The sequence below is a fragment of the Elephas maximus genome, chromosome 9 (assembly GCF_024166365.1).
Source record: "Elephas maximus indicus isolate mEleMax1 chromosome 9, mEleMax1 primary haplotype, whole genome shotgun sequence".
Taxonomy (NCBI): Eukaryota; Metazoa; Chordata; class Mammalia; order Proboscidea; family Elephantidae; genus Elephas; species Elephas maximus.
Genome location: NC_064827.1, coordinates 50,099,828 through 50,112,939, shown reverse-complemented (window position 1 = coordinate 50,112,939; position 13,112 = coordinate 50,099,828). Strand labels below are relative to the sequence as shown.

At 42.1% G+C, this 13,112-nt stretch overlaps 1 protein-coding gene across 4 annotated transcripts in view; it reads right to left on the bottom strand.

The window, feature by feature from the left end:
- Positions 1-13,112, bottom strand: part of INVS (inversin) — a 167,964-nt gene that overhangs the window by 21,483 nt on the left and 133,369 nt on the right. For 3 of the 4 annotated variants that reach the window (XR_007518681.1, XM_049896047.1, XM_049896048.1), the window contains exons 13-14: positions 9,500-9,783; positions 2,004-2,703 (exon numbers count right to left, since the gene is read on the bottom strand). Coding sequence is in view for 3 of the 4 variants with exons in the window: in XM_049896047.1 (XP_049752004.1) it covers positions 2,004-2,703; positions 9,500-9,783 (984 nt within the window). In the remaining variant the exon portion in view is untranslated. The remainder of the gene's footprint in view (positions 1-2,003; positions 2,704-9,499; positions 9,784-13,112) is intronic. The other variant, XM_049896049.1, reaches the window with a different exon arrangement.

Genomic DNA, 13,112 nt, shown 5'->3' with positions numbered 1-13,112 from the left:
TTGTAGCCACAGTGTCAATCCATCTCCTCGAAGGTCTTCCTCTTTTTCACACACCCTCTACTTTACCAACCATGATGTCCTTCTCCAGGGACTGGTACCTCCTGATAACATGTCCGAAGTGTGTGAGACAAAGGAGACAAAATCTTGCCATTCTTGCTTCCAAGGAGCGCTCCAGGTGTACTTCTTCTAAGATAGACTTGTTCGTCCTGGCAGTCCATGGTATATTCAATATTTTTCACCAACACCATAATTCAAATGCATCAATTCTTCAGTCTTCCTTATTCATTGTCCAGCTTTTGCATGTATATGAGGTGATTGAAAATATCATGGCTTGGGTTAGGTGCACCTTAGTCCTCAAAGTGACACCTTTTAAAAGTCTTTTGCAGCAGGTTGGCCCAACACAATACCTCACTTGATTTCCTGACTGCTGCTTCCATGGGCATTGATTGTGGATCCAAGTAAAATGAAATCCTTGACAATGTCAGTATTTCCTTTGTTTATCATGATGTCGCTCATTGGTCCAGTTGTGAGGATTTCTGTTTTCTTTATGTTGAGGTGTAATCCATAATGAAGCCCGTAGTCTTTGATTTTCATCAGCAAGTGCTTCAAGTCCTCTTCACTTTCAGCAAGTAAGGTGGTGTCATCTGCATTTCGCAGATTGTTAATGAGACTTCCACCAATCCTGATGCCACATTCTTCATATAGTCCAGTTTCTTGGAAAGATTTATAGCCTTGGAAACTCTATGAGGGAGTTCTACTCTGTCCTATAGGATCACTATGAGCTGGAATTGACTCAGTGGCAACAGGTTTGGTTTGGTTTTAGTTTGGTGCTTACAGTGTGAAGGAGATTGCGATGAGAAAGCTCTTAGCAAGAGATGCCTTGAGTCCTCTCATAACTACTCCCTGGAAGCATTTGTCTGTACCACCACACATTGACCTGTATCTTAGGAAAGCTTCCACATCTATTCCCACTTCCCAGTCCATGTTTTGAGCTTGGCAGTTGCTCAGAAAAGTTTTTGTAATAAGTTTGTCAAGTAGTTCTCTCTATGCAGGTCTTGGTTTAGATATTTGTGGTATGATTAATCCCTGAGTAGTGAAGACACAAGAAGAAAAATAAAACATCTTATATGTGTCGTGCTTTAGAGTTTACAAAATATGACATTGTTCTCATTCCTGTAACCTGTCTGTATAAACAGGACAGGTGCAGCAATTGTTAAGTCCCACTTACAGGTGAGGAAATCGAAGGTCAGGGAAGCGAAGTGATTTGCCTAAGGTCAGATAATCTGTTAATCCTTCATCCAAAACTCAGGCTTCCTGGTTACAAATCTTTTACACTATGCTATTTTGGGCACTTTCCCATCTTTCCTGGCAAAACACCTCCCAAATAGCTTATGCAAGTAAATTACTAGGATTTACACATGTGTGACCCACAGGGTTTTCCTTGGCTAGTTTTTGGAAGTAGATCGCCAGGCCTTTCTTCCTAGTTTGTCTTAGTCTGGAAGCTCCACTGAAGCCTGTCCACCACAGGTGACCTGCTGGTATTTTAAATACTGGTGGCATAACTTCCAGCATCATAGCAACATCCAAGCCACCACAGTATGACAAACTGATAGAATATTGTCCAACATAGTGCTGGAAGATGAACCCCCAAGTTGGAAAGCACTCAAAATACACAGTGGCTACAACAATGGACTTGAGCATATCAATGACCATGAAGATGGCACAGGACCAGGCAACATTTTGCTCTATTGTATGCAGGGTCAGCATTACTTGGACCCGACTAGAGGGCAACTGATAACAACAACAAAACACACGTGTGGATTTGATGGGTTGTTGTTAGAGGCCGTCAAGTTTGATTCCGACTCATGGTCACCTAAAATTGGCCTTGTCATGCCACCACATAGAATTCACTGGGAAAACATCAAAGAGAACAGGAAGTGTCCTGCTAGAGGCATCAGGGACAACCAAAGAAGCAAAGCTGCCACGGCACCCCATCCTCCTACCTTCTCCAGGCACGCTGGATGACTGCTGCTGCCTTGTTCTTTCTGCGAAATAGCTCTTTCCTGCTTCTTTCTTTCTGGATTATCTGCAGCCGGAGCTCTACGGGGAGAAGGTCAATATTCACACTCTGTCCAGAGAGGGGACCAGGTGATGGATCAGTCTCCTTAGACACTGTGGATGTCCCCAACTTCCTGGGCCCTGATCTCACCACCTCTGTGCTCTGTGGCAAATCTGAGTACACCCCTTCTGTAAGCTTGTCCTGTGTCACTTTGTTTCTCGGTGCTCGAAGTTGGAGAGGATTCTGCCCAGCGTGGAGCACCTCCCCCTTGGCACTGCCAGGCCGGCTAGAACCAGCCGGGGAGCACCTTCCTCCTTTGAGCTCTTGAACACGCATTTTCTGGGGGGCATACTTGGCCTTGGGCACTGTGTCACGCCGCCTGCTGGGCTTCCCGTGGCGGTCCTGCTGTGGAAGGCTCGCAGCTGCTCGAGTGGGATCCTCTCCTTTCTCACCGGGCCCCACCTCCCTGATGCAGGGGGGCTGCTTGAAGAAGCCTTTTCCCTTTTCACACTGCTGCTCACCAACTGTCTGGCCTCTGGGCTTCTCAGTAGAGGAGACTTCTAGACACCTGATTCCATCATTGCCTTCACTGGGGTTGAAGTGGACACAGGCAGATCGGCTTTTAGAATGTTCTCTAGATGTTTCTGAAGAAACAAGAGAAAGGCAGAAGAATATTTATTGCCAAAAATTTGCGTGGTAGGGTGATTCTGTTCATTTGTTCCCATAAAATACTCAGACTTGACCTGTAGTATCACCATGACAGTAGGGACTATAACTAGGAAAAAAGTGCTTAACTCCCACCTCCAGCAATATAGTAGGTTAGATAACCCCAAAACTTTCCTACTTTGAGTGACTAACGCTGACTAAAATATGATAAACGTCCTTTAAAAAGCACAGTCGTGCTTTCAAAGGAAAAAAAAAATGGAAATCTCTAAGGACCAAAAACAAAGAGAAAGCTGAAAATCAGGGCAATATGTGTATGTGCTGCTCTGGTGGCTGTCTAGGCAGGTGATGGTGGTGGCGTGGGCAGCAATTGGTCTTAGTAAATATCTGATTGTGTTTTGACACCCAGATAAGAACAGAAAATGAGACCTTGCTGTATGAAGCCGTACTCTTAAAGGGATAGCCACTACACTTCGGAAACAATAGACAACATAAAAAAATTTGCTTACAAGCTCTGGGACATCAAACCAAAAACCAAACCCATTGCTGTTGAGTTGATTCTGACTCATAGCGACCCTATAGGACAGAGTAGAACTGCCCTCTAGAGTTTTCAAGGAGTGCCTGGTGGATTCAAATGGCCAGCCTTTTGGTTAGCAGCCATAGCACTTAACTACTATGCCACCAAGGTTTAGGGAAGTTTATTTCAGCCTAGGCTCTAGGTCGGGTAAACAGTCTCCTGGGAGACTTTGAACACAAAGCCCTGTGCCTCACATGGTTTTGGTATTCATTTATTCTCAACCCACGGGAGAAATGAATATAAAAACTGACCTCAGGATGGTGATATCCCAGGATATCTAATAGAAACAAACAAAATATGGAATGCCCTCAACGTACAATGCATAGAAAGGGTCATTCTGAAAATGACCTCACAATCCAAAATGTGATAAAACACATAATGAGCAACAGTTTGCAGACACAGCAAGATGAGACCCCCAAGAACTTCAGCTAATAGAACAGCATGTGTACACACACACAATGACTGAACAACCTAAATGCCCATCAACAGATGAACAGATAAATTATGGTATATACACACAATGGAATACTATGCAACAATAAAGAACGATGATAAATCCACAAAACATCTCACAACATGGATGAATCTGGAGGACGTTATGCTGAGTGAAATAAGTCAGCCACAAAAGGACAAATATTGTATAAGACCACTATTATAAGAACTCAGGGCAAGGTTTACACACAGGAAAAAGCATTCTTTGATGGTCACAAGGGTGAGGAGGGTGGGAGAGAGGAAATCACTAAGTAGACAGGAGAAAAGTGTCACCTTCGGTAAAGGTAAGGGCAACACACAGGGGAAGTCAGCACAACAGGATCAAAGCAAGAGCAGAGAAGTTTCCTAGATAAATCCAAACACTTTGAGGGGCTGAGTAGCTGAGGCAGGGACCTGGGGACCATAGTTTTGGGGGACATCTAGGTCAATTGGAATAGCATAGTTCATAAAGAAAATGTTCTACATCCCACTTTGGTGAGTAGCATCTGGGGTCTTAAAAGCCTGTGAGCAGCCATCTAAGATACAACTACTTGTCTGTTCTAGTCCAGAGCAAAGGAGAATGAAGAAAACCAAAGACACAAGGAAAATATTAGACAAAAGGACTAAAGGACCACATGAACCAGGGACTTCATCAGCCTGAAATCAGAAGAACTAGATAGTGCTCAGCTACCACCAGTGACCAGTCTGACAGGGATCACAACTGAGTCCCAGACAAAGCAGGGGGAAAATGTAGAACAGAATTCAAATTCTCACAAAAGGACCAGACTTACTGGTCTGATAGAAACTGAAGGAGCCCCTGAAACTGTGGCCCCTGAATACTCTGCTAGACCAGAATTGAAACCATTCCCGAAGCCCACTTTTCGTACAAAGGTTAGACAGGCCTATAAAACAAAAAATAAAACACGTGAGAAACATGCTTCTTAGTTCAATCAAATATTTGAGACCAAATGGGCAACCCTTGTCCAAAAGCAAGATGAGAAGGCAAGAAGGGACAGCTAGGGGACAAATGGACACAGGGAACCTGGGATGTAAAGGGGGAGCATCCTATCACATTCTGGGGATTTTTTTAGGTGTGCTTTAGGTGAAGGTTTAGGGAGCAAATTAATTTCTCATTAAACAATTAATACACATATTGTTTTGTTACATTGGTTGCCAACCTCGAGATGTGTGAACACTCTCCCCTTCTTGACCTTGGGCTCCCTATTTTCATTCGTCCAGCTTTTCTATGCCCTCCTGCCTTCTGATCCTTGCCCCTGAGCTGGTGTGCCCATTTAGTGTTGTATATGTGGTTGAGCTATGTGTGTTGTTTGTTTTGTGGGCCTGTCTAATCTTTGGCTAAAGGGTGAACCTTAGGAGTGATTTCAGTACTGAGTTAAAGGGGTGTCCAGGGACCATCCCTTGGGGTTTCTCCTGTCTCTGTCAGACCAGTAAGTCTGGTCTTTTCCTGGGAGTTAGAGTTTTGTTCTACATTTTGTTTGGGACCCTCTATTGTGATCCCTGCAAGAGCAGTACATGGTGGTAGCCAGGCACCATCTAGTTGTGCTGGATTCAGTCTGGTGGAGGCTGTAGTAGTTGTGGTCCATTAGTCCTTTGGACTAACCTTTCCCTTGTGTCTTTGGTTTTCTTCATTCTCTCTTGCTCCAGTTGGGGTGGGACCAGTGAAGTATCTTAGATGGCCGCTCACAAGCTATGACCCCAGACGCTACTTACCAAAGTAGGATGTAGAACATTTTCTTTATTAACTATGTTATGCCAATTGAGCTAGATGTCCCCCGAGACCATAGTCCCCAGCCCTCAGCCCATTAATTCAATCCCTCAGGGAGTTGGACGTGTCTATGAATATGTGTACAAATTTTGAATGAGAAATTAACTTGAGTTGTAAACTTTCACCTAAAGCACAATTTAAAACACACACACATACACACGCATATACACAATGGAAGAACTTCTGTAATGGCAAAATTCAGGCATACTTTCTACTGAGGATAACAGAAAAGCCTGACAAAATATTACAAACCACCTGCTTGAAGGCATCAAAGAGTTAGCAAGACATGAAAAGATTGTGTTACCAAGATCCAGAAGAATCTGGTAACCCAGAGAGGCGAGCGAGGCATTTGGGGCTATATTTCCCTAGAAGAATCAGTTTCCCAAGATTTGGGGGACAATACTTGATGAATAAGGCCTGCCAAGAAGGGTTCTTTTAGATTGTGACCCTGGAGGGCTACACCATAGGAGAAAAGGTGAGCTGGGAGTAGACTGACTTTTGCAGGGACTGCTTCATGTCATCTCATTTCTGGAAATTGAATTAAGGTGATCTTGGATTGCCAGCATTCCTAAATGCCTGCCAAAATCCAGTGCAAATCCTCTATGGAGAAAGATAATATAATCCTAGACTTTAAGTTATTTCTACAGATTTTTTATATTCAATGTTAAACACTCAATCAAAAGCATACAGGCTGTCTTAGTTATCTAGGGCTGGTATAACAGAAATACCACAAGTGGATGGCTTCAACAAACAGTTTATTCTCTCACAGCCTAGTAGGCTAGAAGTCCAAATTCAGGGCAATAGCTCCAGAGTAAGGCTTTCTCTCTCAGTCAGCTCTGGAGGAAGGTGCTTGTCATCAATCGTCCCCTGGACTAGAAGCTTCTCAGCGCAGGGACTCCGGGTCCAAAGGAAATTATATTCTCCTGGCTCTTGTTTCTTGGTGGTATGAAGTCCCCTTGTCTCTCTGCTTGCTTCTCTCTTTTCTATCTCAAAAGAGATTGGCTCAAGACATAATCCAGTCTTGTAGATTGAGTCCTGCCCCATTGACATAACTGTCACTAATCCCATCTAAACAACTTCATTGATATAGGATTTACAACACATAAGAAAATCATATCAGATGACATAATGGTGGACAATTACACAATACTGGGAATCATGCCCTAGCCAAGTTGATACACATATTTTTGGGGGACGAAATATAATCCATGACATAGGTAAAAAGGCAATATGATTAAAAGAGGGACAGAGATAAAAGTAGAGGTACAGAAACAATAGAAAATAGAAATAATAGACAATAGAAATAGACACACAGATTATCTAGATAGTCTGTTTTCAGAAACAGACTTAAGGTAACTATTCTTAAATGTAAAAAAATACTGAAGATATGCTATTCTTCACGTAATATAAGTATATATGCTCGTTTCTGCAACAGAAATACAGAAGATTGAACCAGAAACTAAAGACATTGGTTACTTATGGGGATGGGGTAGGAAAGGTGTAGAAAGAAGAGGGAAATGGGAACTGGGTAGTAGTCATGAGGAAGGAGTGACACTTCTCTGGAGTATACTTTTTTGTATAGCTCTGACTCTTCGAACTATTGTTTCATGTACACCAAAAAATAAACAATTAAAATCAACCAAGATATGGGAAAGAACCCAAAATATACTATAAACAAATGAAACTAACAGTGTTAAAAATGAATAAAATAGCCACGCTAAAGTGCATAAGGATGAAGAGAACTAACCTATGTTACTTTGTAAAACTGTATTTTGATTGAATACAGGCAGTATACAGTACACAGGTTACGAACATCCATCCAACTGTAGTTACGAACCAACCCCCGCAAAGCCTATTATATTAAAAATTTGAGGTACATACAATAGTTCATAGTAACAAATGGGTGCTACTTTGCAATATGCATCAAAACATTATTATTAATGTATTATTATGTTAAATAGTTTTAGTGTATCTTAAGTGTTTCTTTCATGTTTTTGATGCATAGAAAGGTAAACTACATACTAAGACAAACATTTGATTAACTGATGTTAGATACAAACTGTTCCTAACTGTTTTGATTTACGTACAAATTTGACTTAAAGACAGACTTAGCAAAAGAACTCTTTCATAATCCGGGGACTGCCTGTACTGCAAAGCTGTTGTTGGTGTTGTTAGGTGGTGGTGGTAGTTGATTTCTGACTCATAGCAACCCGTTGTAACAGAGTAGAACCACCCCACAGGGCTTTCTAGGTTGTAACCTTTATGGAAGCAGACTGCCAAGTCCTTCTCCCATGGAGCCATTGGGTGGGTTCAAACTGCAACTTTTCAGCTAGCAGCTGAGCACCTAACCACTGTGCCATCAGGGCTCCTTACTATATGGCTAAACAAACAAACAAACAAGCACATAAATACTATACTATAAATTAGTAAATCTGTCTCTCAGGGGTTTGGGTTAGCTATTCTGAAACTATATGTATGCTAGGATTTAACAAATACGTAAAAATATATTGTAGATAATGACTAATGTCTCTCACTACTGGAGAAATAAGTTTCAAATAAGGAAAAATGAAAGGCTAGAGTAAACCCTGTGGTGTTGACTGGCATCTGGGAACTTGAGTTGTGGATGGGTTTCCACTATTCCCTAAATGATAAGCAAGGCATACTGAGCCTAAACTGTGCAAACAATATGGTTTATGCTGAATACCTGATTTCCTGCCGGGAGTCTGGAATTTTGGTATGTGCTAGGGAGAGGGTGTTTGTATGATTGACCCTTGATAGAACCCCTGGACTCCTAAGCTTGGATGAGCTTCCTTGGTAGACAACGTTTCACATGTTGTTAAAATTTTTTGCTGGTGAAATTAAACACAGCCTGTGTGACTCTCCTGGGAGAGGATGCTTGTTAAGCCTGCACATGATTTCCTCTGAATTTCACTCCATGTGCCTTTTACTTTGTATCCTTTTACTGTGATAAATGATGTCCCTGAGTCCGACTATTTGCTGAATCCTATGAGTCCCCCTAGCAAATCACTGAACCTGTGGGTGGTCTTGGGGACCCTGACATACTAAATGAACCCCAAACAAGATAAACTCAAAGAAATCCATGCCAAGATATGTCACAATTAAACCTGTGAAAACTGATGACAAAAACTGTATCTTGAATGCAACCAGAGAAAAATGTCACATTACCTATAGAGGAACACCAATTAGAACAACAATGGATGTCTTATCTGAAACCATGGGTGCCAGAAGGAAATAGCACAATATTTTTTAAGTGCTGAAAGAATGCCAACCACAAGTTCTATATCCAGCTAAACTATCCTTTAGGAATGAGGAAGAAATAAAAACATTCTCAGACAAAGGAAAATTTGTTGCTAGCAGACCTACCCTTAAAGATTGGCTACAGGAAGTTCCTCAAACAGAAAGGATGCACTCCTTAAGCACAAGGAAGGAAGAAGAAACAACTAAAGAGCAGATATATGGGTACAGACAGTAGTCTATCCTTTTCCTCATGAGTTTTATAAAACAAAAATTATAACACCATCTGATAGAAAACAATGATATTTAAAAGTGGGGAAGGTAAAGGGGTCTAAATGTTAGTGAGGTTTCGACACTTCACTTAAAGTGGTTAAAAAATTGATACCAGAAGAGTATTACAAGTCACATATGTATACAGTAATACCCAGTGCAATGACTATGAAAACTATAAAAGAGATACACTCAAAAATGCTATAAATAAATCAAGATGAAATCCTAAAAAAAAATTCAAGTAACCCATGGGGAGGGAAGAAAAGAGAACCAGGGGAAACAAAAAATAAATAATAATAAGGCAGATTTTAGTGCTAACGTATCAATAATTATCTTAAATGTAAATGATCTAAATACACCAATCAAAAGGTCCTGCAATCCATGGGTTGTCATCAGAGAACAAAGAGAATGAACCTACCGTTTGGCTTTCTGGAGTCTGTGTCCTGCAGGTCTGAGGAAACATGCTGCTCCTTCTGAGGGGCTCTGTCTGGAGACTCTCCTAGAGACCCCTGATAGTCTCTCTGCTCAGAGCCCTGGGTTGTGTTACTGGTGGGAGGCTGTTTGCCAGGGGCCCAGCTCTCCCTGCTGGGCTGGTCCTGGATGCTGGGTGGATAGGCAAGGGGCTGGGGTCTGCAGGAATCAGGGCTCAGCCTTCCCTTCTGCTGTTCTGCCTCTTTTCGCTTGCTTTCTTCCTCCCGCTTCCTGGAAGCAAAGTGAAGGAAGAAGAAAAAAACATTAAAAGTTCAAGTGGTCCTGAGTGAGATTTAAATTTTAAGAGGAGCCACTATTATCACAAAAGGAACTTGGAAATTCATATTTTTCCAGGAGCAGTCTTTTCTCCAGATAAAATAAAAACCATTCCTTTTATACCAGGTGTTATAGATCAAATGATGACAGAGTTGAAAAGGCTCTTTTAGAGCAAACTTGTACAAAACAGATAACAGGGAACTTTTTTGTATGAGACATAACACGTTCCCAAGGCTGTGTATGCTTCATGTTTATGTGGGATCCCTGGAGCTACCTGTGACTCCACCCCTTTCTCTCTGCTTCTAGAAAATACGTCAGAATACAACTGAGGATGATGGTCATAGGGATAACTTTGCATTTTCCTTATTTACTTAAAAAGAATCCATAGCAGACCTTAATGATTAAATTAACAATTACTTGCAAAGTATGTCACAACTGATTATAACTACCTCTGAGTTGTAATACTGTCATCAAGAGCTCTAGGTAATGAGTCAAAAACTCACTCATTTTGCAGATGAGGCTCAGAAGGTAGAATGATTTTCCAAAAGTTATACACAGCTAGGTTGGAACCCTTGGGGAGCAACAGAATAGAAGATGGCTGGCCAGGAGAGGCCAGGTCTGTGGTACAGGCAGGAGTGACAGAGTGAGCCAGATGGGTCAGAGGTAGCCCAGATGGAGCCCAGGTCCAGAGGGGCGTGGAGCTTGGGGATGAAGAGGTAGACTCCACGGCAGGATTTGTTTGACTGATGCCATTAATTTGCAGGGATTTCCACAAGAAAGAACGGAGGAAGAAAATGAACATTTTTTGAGCCTCTCCTGCACTGGGCACTGAGGACACAAAAGTAAGGACTACATCGTTCAGGTCCTCCCTTGAGGAACCTTCTACTCAGAGAGGGATAGGTAGGAAAGCAAAAACCTAACACATAATAGAAAAATATTGTGCAGTGTAATGAACTACTTAATATGGCCCTTCTAGCCATGGTCTTTGTGACCCACACAATGATTGAATGGAACTATGCAAATAAGGTATATGGAACCTGTGGCAGTTAGGGTTATGTGTAAACTTGGCTAGGCCATGATTTCCAATATTGTATGGTTGTCTTCCATTTTATGTGTTGTGGATCCTGACCTCTACATGTTGATGAGGCAGGATTGGTATAGGGTGTGTTTTTAGTCAAAGCCTTGCAAGAAGGTGTGACTCAAGTCCCACTCTTACTCAAATTATGCCCTTCCCTGGGGTGTGGCCTGCATCTAAGGTATATGTGCGGATGACCTGGAAGGGCTCTCTGACTCTCTGCATGTGGATCCTGTGTCCAGTTCGTGATCAATTGACCTCTGGTTCTTGGGACTTGAGCCAGTGGCCTTCTGTCTACCTGCCGATTCTGGGATTCACTGGCCTCCACAGCCCCGTGGGCCAGCGGCCTATAGTCTGACCTGATTCACCAGCTTCTGCAGCCTTGTAAGCCAGCAGCCTGTGGTCTGAACTGCTGGTTTGGGTTCATCAGCCTCTACAGCCATGTGGGTCAGGAGAAGTCTATGCTTGACCCACAGATTTGGGACTTGCCAGCTTCCATAATCGTGTGAGCCATTTCCTACATGTGGTTTGTGAGTTCCGCGAGATGTTGCAGCAAATTATAGAACCCAAAGATCGGAGGGTCAGTGCTCAGAGGAGGGGGAGTACCTGATGTCAGAGATGATGGACTGGTACAGCAGTTTGGAAAAGCTGGACATTTGGGACATCTTCAACCTTCACCTCATAGGAACCAGCTTTGTGTGGATACTTATAAAAGAAATTATTCATTTATATTGTAACAGTGAGCTTGCGCAGAGAGGCAGTGATTAGCTTCGTTGGAAGAGTCAAGAAGAAGGTTCCAACTATTTATGTGTGGGAGTTTGCCAGGCAAACAGGTGGGGATAGGGATTCCAGTCTGGGCAAAGGCAGGTTGCATGGAGGAACTGGGCGTATTATGCTTCTAATCTTTGAACAGTGCTTGCTAGATAAAGCAGGCGCTCAACATACGCTTGCTGCCCAGATGATTCTCAGTTACTGCTCAGGAAGAGAATTTGCTAGTGGGGAAGGTAAAGGGATCTAAATGTTAGTGAGGTTTCGGCACTTCACTTAAAGTGGTTAAAAAATTGATACCAGAAGAGTATTATAAGTTGCATAAGTATACAGTAATACCCAGAGCAAGGACTATGAAAACTATAAAAGAGATACACTCAAAAACGCTATAAATAAATCAAGATGAAATCCTAAAAAAATATTCAAGGAATCCATGGGGAGGGAAAAACCAGGGGTTCAGTTTAAAGTAAGATGATTCGGGGTGTGGTGGAGATAATCCTGTACTGGGAAATATAAGAATTGCTCTGGTCCTTCCTCTGTCAATAATCACCTGTATGACCTCGAATGAGTCACTTTCTTTGGAGACTCAGTTTCCCCAGTTTTAACGCACTATAGCTTATAATTCTGGTTTGATTTAGGGATCTTTTGGAAACTAGCTGTCTTTACAGAACGTGAGATTTCCTTTTTTAATGAGATAGACAGATTTCTTCTATTGTAATAGCTGGTATCAGAGTCTTTCTTAGCAAGGACCTTGTTTAGACAAACACTTCGATAAGCTTGGGCTGGGAGTAAGGGCTGGCAGAATGCAGACCCTAAGGGCCTAGGTGATAGCCGGCACTGAGGCCCCAGAAAAGAAGCCTGCTCTGTATGAAACAAGGAGAGGAATTTGTTTGTAGCTTCCAACGAGGATGAGGTGAAAGAACCAGAAAGAGACAGGGGAGGGGAAGAAAGGGATGTTAGACTGGATATCATATATGGGAAGGGCCAGAGCCAAGAGAACTCTCCCTTGTTGATGTGATAGAAAGGACTTTTGATCTGTGTTTTTCACATTTTAATGAGCATTCAAATCACCTGGGATCTTGTTAAAATGAAGATTTTGATTTAGCAGGTCTGAGGTGGGGCTCAAGATTCTGCATTTCTACCAAGCAGCCAGGTTACAGAGATGCTGCAGGTCTTTGACCACACCTTGAGCAGCAAGGTTTAAAAAAAAAAAAAAATTTTTTTTTAAGACAATAGGGAAGTCTAATATGATTGTTAACTATTCTGTATGATATAAAATGGGATTCTCTTCAACGATACCCACTTTTTATAAGGTCTATATTTTTTTTTTATATATTTTTATCATAGTCATACATGCTGTTTTCTAAGCAACCTTTTGTGCCAGCCAGGACTCGTTAGTTGCAGAGCTGAGATACCAGGCATATCAAGAGCAAAGGCAAAG